Source organism: Mesitornis unicolor, unplaced genomic scaffold (genome assembly GCF_000695765.1).
Source record: "Mesitornis unicolor isolate BGI_N332 unplaced genomic scaffold, ASM69576v1 scaffold4914, whole genome shotgun sequence".
NCBI lineage: Eukaryota > Metazoa > Chordata > Aves > Mesitornithiformes > Mesitornithidae > Mesitornis > Mesitornis unicolor.
Genome location: NW_010180649.1, coordinates 10864 through 20675, shown reverse-complemented (window position 1 = coordinate 20675; position 9812 = coordinate 10864). Strand labels below are relative to the sequence as shown.

At 36.6% G+C, this 9812-nt stretch overlaps 1 protein-coding gene across 1 annotated transcript; it reads left to right on the top strand.

The window, feature by feature from the left end:
• Positions 1-264: 264 nt before the first annotated feature.
• On the top strand, positions 265-9524 carry NAPG (N-ethylmaleimide-sensitive factor attachment protein, gamma; the record flags this gene model as incomplete). Its single annotated transcript, XM_010183138.1, is given in 12 exon segments — positions 265-303; positions 305-386; positions 1510-1594; positions 2199-2216; positions 2774-2804; positions 3246-3355; positions 3488-3554; positions 4311-4381; positions 4949-5027; positions 5543-5622; positions 7943-8072; positions 9130-9524. Coding segments are annotated over 12 exon segments (942 nt in total), but the record flags the coding sequence as incomplete, so codon positions are not given.
• Between the last annotated feature and the right edge of the window lie 288 nt (positions 9525-9812).

Below are 9812 nucleotides of genomic sequence, written 5' to 3'. Positions count from 1 at the left end.
TGGTATGAGAAATCTTGAAATACCATGTTGGTGTAGGTGTTCTTACTGTTGAGAAGTTGGACTTGTGAAGACTTTCCAGGCTCAGCAAAAGCCTGTTAGGGCAACGTGTATAACTGTAGGAGATCATTGCAGTGCATTATGCAATTCCTAACAATTCTGGCCTTTATTTTTATAGTAGTGGTGTCATCGTAGTATTGGCATATAGATAATTACTCTTTTTCAGAGGTAGTCTAAAGCTTTAAATAGATCTGAAGTGCTTTGAAGGTTAAACATAAAATATTTACTAATTGTTAATAGGCCTTTCTTCTTGCATTTTAGTCTGAAAACTGGATTCTTAAAGTGGAAACCAGATTATGACAGTGCAGCTACCGAGTATGGGAAGGCAGGTATGTATGGCTGAAAATATGACCATATACTTTATAGCTTCAAGCTTTTTCAACATTTTACGTGTTTTCAGTACATTCATGTGTAAGTAAAACTGTTGTGAAGACGAAGTAAGATGAAACAGCAAAAAATTTACTCTTATTAGCACTCTAAAATAAGTTTCAGATTGTATTTGGAGATGTAGAAAAGTTGTCAAAACAAAATTTTTTGCAAGCTTGCAAATTCTACTTTGTGTGTTACTACATGTGACAGAAATAAAACTTTCCTTCTTTCACTTGTCCACCTCCAAATCCTATGACTTTTCCTACAAAACAATAAATATGTGAGCTGGTTTTAAAACTTTGCGTCTTCATCATCTTGTGAAATATGTCCTCGCAAAGACTGTCTCAGTAAGGTAGAGAGATGGTGCCAGGCTTTTTTAGGCATAATAAGATATCTTTCCTCCCTTTTTTCCACTGCAAGTGTCACACTGAACAGAAAATTCTTACTAGTTTATTCTTTTTTGCTCTTAAACAACTTTGGTTTTGATAATTGTAGTTTATTGTGGTTTTTTGACTTCTTACTCTATGGGTTCTGACTCATTCATTTAAGCCTGAATAAAAAAACCACAAACTTGGAAGAGCAACTGGAACATTTATAAATGGAAATTTTTTTTTAATCCTACTTTAATATTCTATCACTCTAATGGAGATAGAAATACACATTTATACCCTGATGTGGTTGTGTTGAAGAAGTTGTTATAGGTATGCTTTGTTGATGATACACTTCTATTCCTGCCACACTGAATTTGTATAACCTCTAATGATTATATACATATGTATTCCTGCAGTTCTGTAATTAAAACATAGGATGAGTGAGTTCTGAAATCCAGCTAAACACATGATGCACAATGTGTGGTACAGTGATGGTATAGAAATGTTGTTGACAATGAATGTTTTTAATGGTAACTAAGTGACTAATAAAGCAAGGAGGACTGTCATGGGATTTTTTGGGAAGAGCTTGGTAAACTGTAACCATTGATTTAAAGTCTGTTTGCATCTTTAGGTGGCTAAATTCTTGAGCAGAAGTCGTGAAAAAAGGAAAATGGCAAGCTGTAAATAAGAACTTTATTTGATTTTCTTGCAGCTGTTGCTTTTAAGAATGCCAAGCAGTTTGACCAGGCAAGGGAAGCCTGTTTACGGGAAGCTGAGGCACATGAAAACAATAAAGCGTATCTTTTCATTGATTGTTATTCTTTTTCCAAGAAGCTGACTAGTTGCTACTTAGAATGGGGTACTGGAGGTTGGTAGAAGATGTATTTAATATATTTGTGCATTTTGTCAATCTAGCAAAATTGTCTTTTAAAAGATATTCATGTGTTCTGAGTGGGAACACCAAAGAACTCTTCTGGTTAGAAAGTCTGTGTTGCTTCCTATAACATCTGGAGTGATAAGATGCTGACCAGTGCCTGAGGTGTCTGCATAGTGCTTTAGAAATTTGTATATATTTTTTTTTAATACCTAAAAAAAGCTAGTATAAGCTAAATGCAACTCTGACATTATTACAGTACTTGTAGTAGCATTTAGTAACCAGGAACATACTTTAAATAAATGTGCTTTACAACTTTACATTCAGTTATACTTTGGTACGTTATGTTTATTCTGTCCCTAGAAGTATTTATTTTTTACACCTTGCCTGCAAATGTAATAGATTCATTTTACCTTTGTGATTCCTTGCATTGAAACTAGTACTTCTAAAAGATTTTGTGCACTAATAATTTTTCTGCATTATATTTTTGTGGCTTTTGTCCTTGACTCTGATAATGTTACTTCCAGTCTCTTCCATGCTGCCAAGTAAGTACAGAAGCACTGAGTAATCTGAAACAAATTTTCTAACATATGGTACAAGCATGAGCTGTGATTTTGATCTTGCTGTACTAAGTGGTATGGTTGAAGTGAGTTCGCTGTTTCAAAATCTGTTTAATTGGAAGTATAGGCTAGGAAAGCCTGAAAACCTGCAGTGGCCACCTGAAGAAATGATGATTTTGATATAAAATATTTTTGTCTTAGATTAGCTTTTTGTAATTTTGAAAATTTTCCACTGTTGAGCTTACAGAAAAAATTTTTAAAGAGCACTTACATGCAACCAGATAATGGCAAATAATCCAAATATTGCTTGTGGGTCCGATCATGAGAATAGATTTTTGGTGGGGAGTATGGTTGAAGTACTTCATTTCTGGAAGATAATGTTATGCATGCACTGTCTCATTAAATAAAACACTTGAAACATCTTCAAAACATTAAAAATTAACTGTGAAGTGATATCCGATGCATGTTGACTTTTACTGTGTAACTACAGCTTGCTGAAATACACCACATCTAACTAAATTGTAAATTTTTTTTCTCTGCAGAGCTTACGAACAAGCTGGCATGATGCTAAAGGTATTTTCATTTACTAGTTTTTATTTAAAAGTTCTGTTTTGTAGTGAAGAATACTATGCCCTGGACCATTTTATATATATATGTAAGCGAATTACATATGAAACTGATATTTTTGTGTTGACTCATAGTCCCCACCAATACCCTAAGGAGGTTAGGGAAGTGACATTTGTAATTGTGGAAAAAAAATGGTTTTCCTTTTGTAGAAAGAAAGGTGAGGTCCTCATGTCAGTGATGCTGCTTCTGCTCTCAACTACCACAAATGAAAGTTTGGTACTTAAAAGTGAATTATATGGAGTTGGTCATCAATTTAAACTAGCCCTACAACTTTGTAAATAAAAATTAGAATCTTAATAAATAAGGTATTACACCGTGCTTTGATTTGTTTCATTGTACATAAGCACAGCTCCTGCCAGCAATGTCCCTCTGACTGCTGCTTTTCAGGAGATGCAGAGGCTCCCTGAAGCAGTTCAGCTGATCGAGAAAGCCAGTATGATGTACCTGGAGAACGGGACACCAGATACAGCAGCTATTGCACTGGAACGGGCTGGAAAGTAAGTCTGTAGTGTCTGTGGCAAGAATGCATGCAGGATGTGGGTATGTCTGTGCTTTTCTTCCTTGCCTTTTTGATACTTTTAGATAAAGTGTTTAATTTCATCTGAAGAGAATTTATTTGTTTTTTACAGGTTAATAGAAAATGTGAGCCCAGAGAAGGCTGTGCAGCTCTATCAGCAAGCAGCATCAGTGTTTGAAGTAAGCAGGGGCTTTTTTAGGCTGGGGTTTGGTTTGTTTCTGGTTTTGGTTGGTTTGTTTGTTTGTTTATTTTTCCACCAGCAAAGAACTTTCCAGCCCTGAAAAGTAATATGAAGATGAATTAATTGGTGTTTAGGGTCAGCTGTCAAGTTAAGAAAAAGCCTAAGATTAGATTCTAAATTATTTTCCCCTCCTTTCACATCAGTGGCCAAGTAGTAAAGGTGAAAGCTTTTTGTGCTGTAGAGAAAGAGACTGAAAGTTAGGAGTCAATTTCCTTTGCCTTTTTCTCAGTTTGGGACTTGACTGAATCTGAATTTTGTAAGTTGTCAAGTTTTCTGCCTCTTGCTGGGCAGCCCAGAGGGTAGGGAATGTGGGTGGTGTTGAGTCCTGGAGCCTAAAATAGTTTGAAATTCTTGAAGGCACAGAAGCGAAGAGTTCGCTTGATGCTCTACCCATCCCACGAGCAGATGATTTGTTTTTTTGCTGCTGCCTTTGGTGTACTGTATCATCAATTGTGATGTGTTTCCAGATTAGCAATTTTTCATTGATGTTACTTTGCTCTGTAGATCCGTACAGGAGCTGGCTGTGGGACTTGGGTGCAGGAATACTCGTCATGTTTCCCTTCAGTGTGTGAACTGCTGATAGAATGATTAACAGTTGTGTTAAATCACAGGTGACATACTTAGATTAAGGTGTAGTGGTCTTAATTCTGTCCAACTGAAATACGAATGCATGAATCTCTTTGATCTTCTCTAGAATGAAGAACGCTTACGGCAAGCATTAGAAATGCTAGGGAAGGCATCAAGACTTCTAGTCAGAGGACGCAGGTATAGATTTATGCCTTTTATTTTAGTGTAATGAAATCTTTAATAGTGATTTTTTTTCTTGTTGTTGAGTTTATATACTTAATTCTTTGAGATCAAACTAAAGAACATCTGAAAGATTTGGTTGCTCTGCTGCTTTATAGCTCACGTGCTGTTGCTGGTTTCTAGAAGTTTAATACAATGATTAAGAGAGTATTCAAACTCAAAATCATTTACTATGACTTATTATTGATAGTTCATGGATATCAGACTTACTGATAGCTTATAGTAACCTCATGACATACAGAAATCTGTTAGGCTATATAACAAGCCATTCAATCTTGTACAGTGTTACGAAAAATGAGGTTTCTCTGAATGAATACCAGAGATGTTCTTAGCCTGCATGTATACAAAAGGAATTGCTGACTATATATTTCTTTACCTACTCTGTTTGTAAGATCTACTGCTGATTTTTATTCTGCTAGACTTCTTGGTGTGTTAGTTAAATACTTTGTAATTAGCCTCAGGTTCATTATGCTGTGTTTCTGGCACTGATATTCCTGACTGGTTTTTCGTGTTTTTTTTTTTTAGATTAGATGAGGCTGCATTGTCTCTTCAAAAGGAAAAAAGTATTTATAAGGAAATTGAAAATTACCCAACATGCTATAAGGTAAATTCTAAGACACAGTTTCTGATAGTGCATTTCAAGTTTTTCTGGGTAACTAACGACAGCTGCCATCTGACTGACCGTATGTACCTCTTCGTTCAAGGTTTTATTCCTTGCTAAATGATGAGAATTTGTGGTAGTTTGTGCTTCCCCAACATCTAACTGTGCTTTTTTCACTGTTATAATGTTGAAGATAAGATGCTGTTATCTACAGGAGCTATCAAAAACAATGAACACATGAAAAATAAAGATGTTATCAAAAATAACAAACCACAAAAACTGTTACTTGCTGTGACATTACTTGTATGTTATAGGAGATAATCTATTTCATACCAGCTGAGGCTATGGCTTACTACCTTTTCACTGTGTTGTTCTGACTCTCTTGTGTCAGTATCTTAGAATCATTGCAGATTGTAATGTTTTTCACCCTAGATGTTAGCAGTCCAGTATTTTTCTCATATTTTACTATTAATTTCTTAAGAATAATCAGGTTGGTTTTTTTCTTTTGTATTGTTTAGAAAACTATTGCTCAAGTCTTAGTTCATCTTCACAGAAATGATTATGTTGCCGCAGAAAGATGCGTGAGGGAAAGCTATAGGTAAGTCTGCTTCCTGTCCTATAATTTTAAACTGAATGTTTCACTATGTAGATCTGTTCTTATGAAAAAGCAATAGAAACACTGTCAAGAAACATTAAACCTATACTTCTGTTGACTTACAGTACAATAAGATTCTTGGCCCTTGTGGCCAAGAAGGCCAATGGCATCCTGGGGTGTATCAGGAGGGGGGTGGTTTGTAGGTCGAGAGAGGTTCTCCTCCCCCTCTACTCTGCCCTGGTGAGACTGCATCTCGAATATCGCGTCCAGTTCTAGGCCCCTCAGTTCAAGAAGGACAGGGAACTGCTGGAGAGAGTCCAGCGTAGGGCTACAAAGATGATCAAGGGAGTGGAGCATCTCCCTTATGAGGAGCAGCTGAGGGAGCTGGGTCTCTTTAGTTTGTAGAAGAGGAGACTGAGGGGAGACCTCATTCATGTTTATAAATATTTAAAGGGTGAGTGTCACGAGGATGGAGCCAGGCTCTTCTCGGTGACAAACAATGATAGGACAAGGGGTAATGGGCACAAGCTGGAACACAGGAGGTTCCACTTAAATTTGAGAAGAAACTTCTGCTCAGTGAGGGTGACAGAGCACTGGAACAGGCTGCCCAGAGAGGTTGTGGAGGCTCCTTCTCTGGAGACATTCAGAACCCCCCTGGACGGCTTCCCGTGCAACCTCATCTAGGTGTTCCTGCTCCGGCAGGGGGGTTGGACTAGATGATCTTTTGAGGTCCCTTCCAATCCCTAACGTTCTGTGATTCTGTGATTCTGTAATAATAGCATTCCCTGGTATATGGCTATCTGGAATTTTTTTCACTCTTAACAGATTTAGCTGTAATTGCCATGGTGACTCTTCTTAATGAACCTAAAATAAAAAGTCATAAAGATGTGGTTATGTGTGACAGATGAAATGAGATGGTAATTAGAAGTTCTTCCCATTTTTGTTTCTTGTTAAAAGCTGAGCAGAATGCTGTTAATGGCTGAGATTCTTGCCTTAGTGATATCCTTTGGATTGTGTTTTGTTTCGTTTCAAACATGGCAGAAATCAATTAGCTGTTAAACAGTGCTTAGGATTAAAAATAGGTATTTCTGGATGTTGCTAACTGAATTTTATTTTTTTCAGAATCTTTTTGCCATGTCATGTGTGGAGGCCCTTAAAAAGTTGAAATTCTAACTTGTCATTACCATATCTTATTACAGTTTGAGGATGGAAATGTGGAATGCAGTCTCAAAATGCGCAATAGCAGCATCCCAGTATAATCAGTTAAACTATCTAGTATGGTCATTAGACTGAGGAAAAGATTAATCCAAATGTTTTTGTTAAAGAAAAGTTTGCAGCATGTGAATTACTACATTTCTGGTTATGTTGATCTGGGAGATCCTGCCCTTGTCATAAAATGGAAGAAGAAAAGCAAGATTTCTACTTTTTATGACTTTTTTTTTAATAGTTGATTGAACTGAAAGATCGTTTAGGAAGCAGAAAGTAGTCCGATTGAGTACATTGAAATGAAGAAGGCATTCGTTACACATCCAGGAGAAAACTCTGGTGTCAAAATCTGGATTAGCATTTAACCCTGGTTCCAGAGGATTTCCCAGCAATTCTCCATTTCAGCTTTCATGAAGACTTCAGTAACAAAATACTGAAACAATATTTTTACTTAAACTGTGTTTTTAGTGAAATGACTTGAACATATGTAAGTCAAATCGTACTTTATTTTTAGGAAGAATTTTTCAAGATCAATCTTTATTTTCCAAGTATTAAATTTGTATTTTGTATATGGAAACTCATTACAGATTTTTTTTCTGTATGTAAAGTGGAAGAAGAAGAAATACTTTTTTACTGTAAGGTTTACAGAGCACTGGAACAGGCTGCCCAGAGAGGTTGTGGAGTCTCCTTCTCTGGAGACATTCAGAACCCGCCTGAATGTGTTCCTGTGTGACCTAGTCTAGGTGATCCTGCTCTGGCAGGGGGGTTGGACTGGATGATCTTTTGAGGTCCCTTCCAACTCCTAATATTCTGTGATTCTGTGAAGAGTTTATTGATTAGTTAGGAAAAATTCTAATGTTCTCTTTTCTCTTGACTATGATTGTGGTCTTATTATCAGCATGTGAGATAATATCACTGAAAGTTTTATTTTATGGATATGATCCATGTACTTGGAGAAATCAGAAGTGGTTATAGGCAGTGTTGTGGAATAAGCAGTCTATCACATTCTTAAAAGCTGCTTGGTCTTCTGCTGTTAATCAGCAGCATTTAAAGTTAGCATAGCCGAGTGTCAAGTAGATTGCCAAAATGCCCTAAATGAGCTCTTAATTTCTTTCAGTATACCAGGATTTAATGGAAGTGAAGATTGTGCGGCACTGGAGCAACTTTTAGAAGGGTATGACCAGCAAGATCAGGATCAAGTTTCTGAAGTCTGTAATTTGCCACTATTCAAGTACATGGACAATGATGTAAGTAGGTATTTCCTATGGACTTTTTTTTTTAAAATACTGTTGCTTGTTCAGGTTGAGATACATTATTTTTTTTTTTTTTTTTGTTCCTAGTACAGGAAAATAAGAAGAGCACGATCCATGTATTTATTGTGACTTGCTCTGTCATCCTACCTTATGCCTGTAAACTTTACATGTTAATTTACGTTGCTGCTTGCCAATGTAAATTCTCACATCATTGTTCCTTTCAGGTGGTGGGAAGGCTTAAGTGAAAGAACAGTTTGTTATGGATTTGCTGGGTTTGTTTGACACGTTGACCCAAATCCAGTTCCTTACTGCTTGGTTCCTTGGGGGCCAGAACAGTTTCCTGCTTATGCTATATCCCAGAAATACCTCATAGCTGATAGAGATGCATAAATATTACAGAACATTACAAGGTGGCATTGTTGAATGATTTTTTCAGTGCTTATTTCTTAGCAAGGTACTAATTAGTGAATTTTTTAAAAATTATTTTAAGAAAGTAGTTGTGTATGTCCCCTTCCTCCCACATCTTTTTTTTTTTAATTATACTTGTAACTTGTAGGAAGTATAAAGACAGGAAAGGTGTGAAGTGAAGGAGACATCTATCCATGGCAAACTTTTTAACAGTATTGGCTAACTTTGTTACTATGTTGAATAGTAAAAATTAAGGTACTAGTCTTACTGAGAAGAACTTGTAAGACTTTTTATATGAACTGTTACTAGATAATGTATGTGGAACTGCATAGTGAAAACTATTTTTTTATGTAAAGCTTGAACCACAGAAGCTGTAGGATGTGGCCAAATTGTTCTATAATAAGCAGTATGAATACACATCTTTCATCCCATTCTTGGAGTGTTTGAGATAGAATAAGCCTAACTGGTTAATTTTTTTTTCCTGCGCTGGAAAAATATACTTTGAAAGCAGGATCAATTTGTTTTCTGTACTGAATGTTGCCTGCTTGTTTATTGTGAGCGTCAATTGGTTCTGTGCAGTGTAATTCAACAAGATTTTACTTCTGTGATAGTATGGATACTAAACTTACCTTGTTCTTGTCAGTATGCCAAGCTTGGTCTTACCTTGGTGGTCCCAGGAGGTGGAATCAAGAAGAAATCGCCAAATGCTGCACAAGACAAAGCGAGGGGACCTGCTGGTGTGGGCTCTCATGCTGATGAGGAAGAGGATGAATATTCTGGTGGACTATGCTAGCTACAGTCATAGGTTATCTTAAATATCTGACTTATTTGTGATGTTGAGCATATCCAAAGGTACCAGATTTACCAGAGCTTCATTGCAATTGTGATATGGGAATGCTAATATTAACTTGGCAGCTTCTGGGTACAGTACAGGAGAAAAAGCATGATTGTACCTATCGTTTTGAAACATCTTTGGAATTCATTTCTTACCTGGTAGGAGCTTCCTCAGGGCTCAGCCTTCAGCTGATGGGAAAAACATAGAAATTTTTACTAAAAGCAGTTTAAAAAAGAACCAAAACCCCAGAAGCACTGGAGTAGGGGGAGTGGTACAAAATTTTAAATGCTGGATTTCAACAGCTGACACACTTTGGTCCCAGTGATATGCTTGTGGTTGTTTTCAGAGTTAAATATGCAATCATTTATCTGGCTATTTATCTCCTGTTTAACACCATTTAAGGTAGATTGTGTCAGGCAAGATTTTTCATTAGTATAAGCACTAGAGGGAGTATTCAGCTTGTTTTCAACATGTTTTAACTCTGCTGTGGA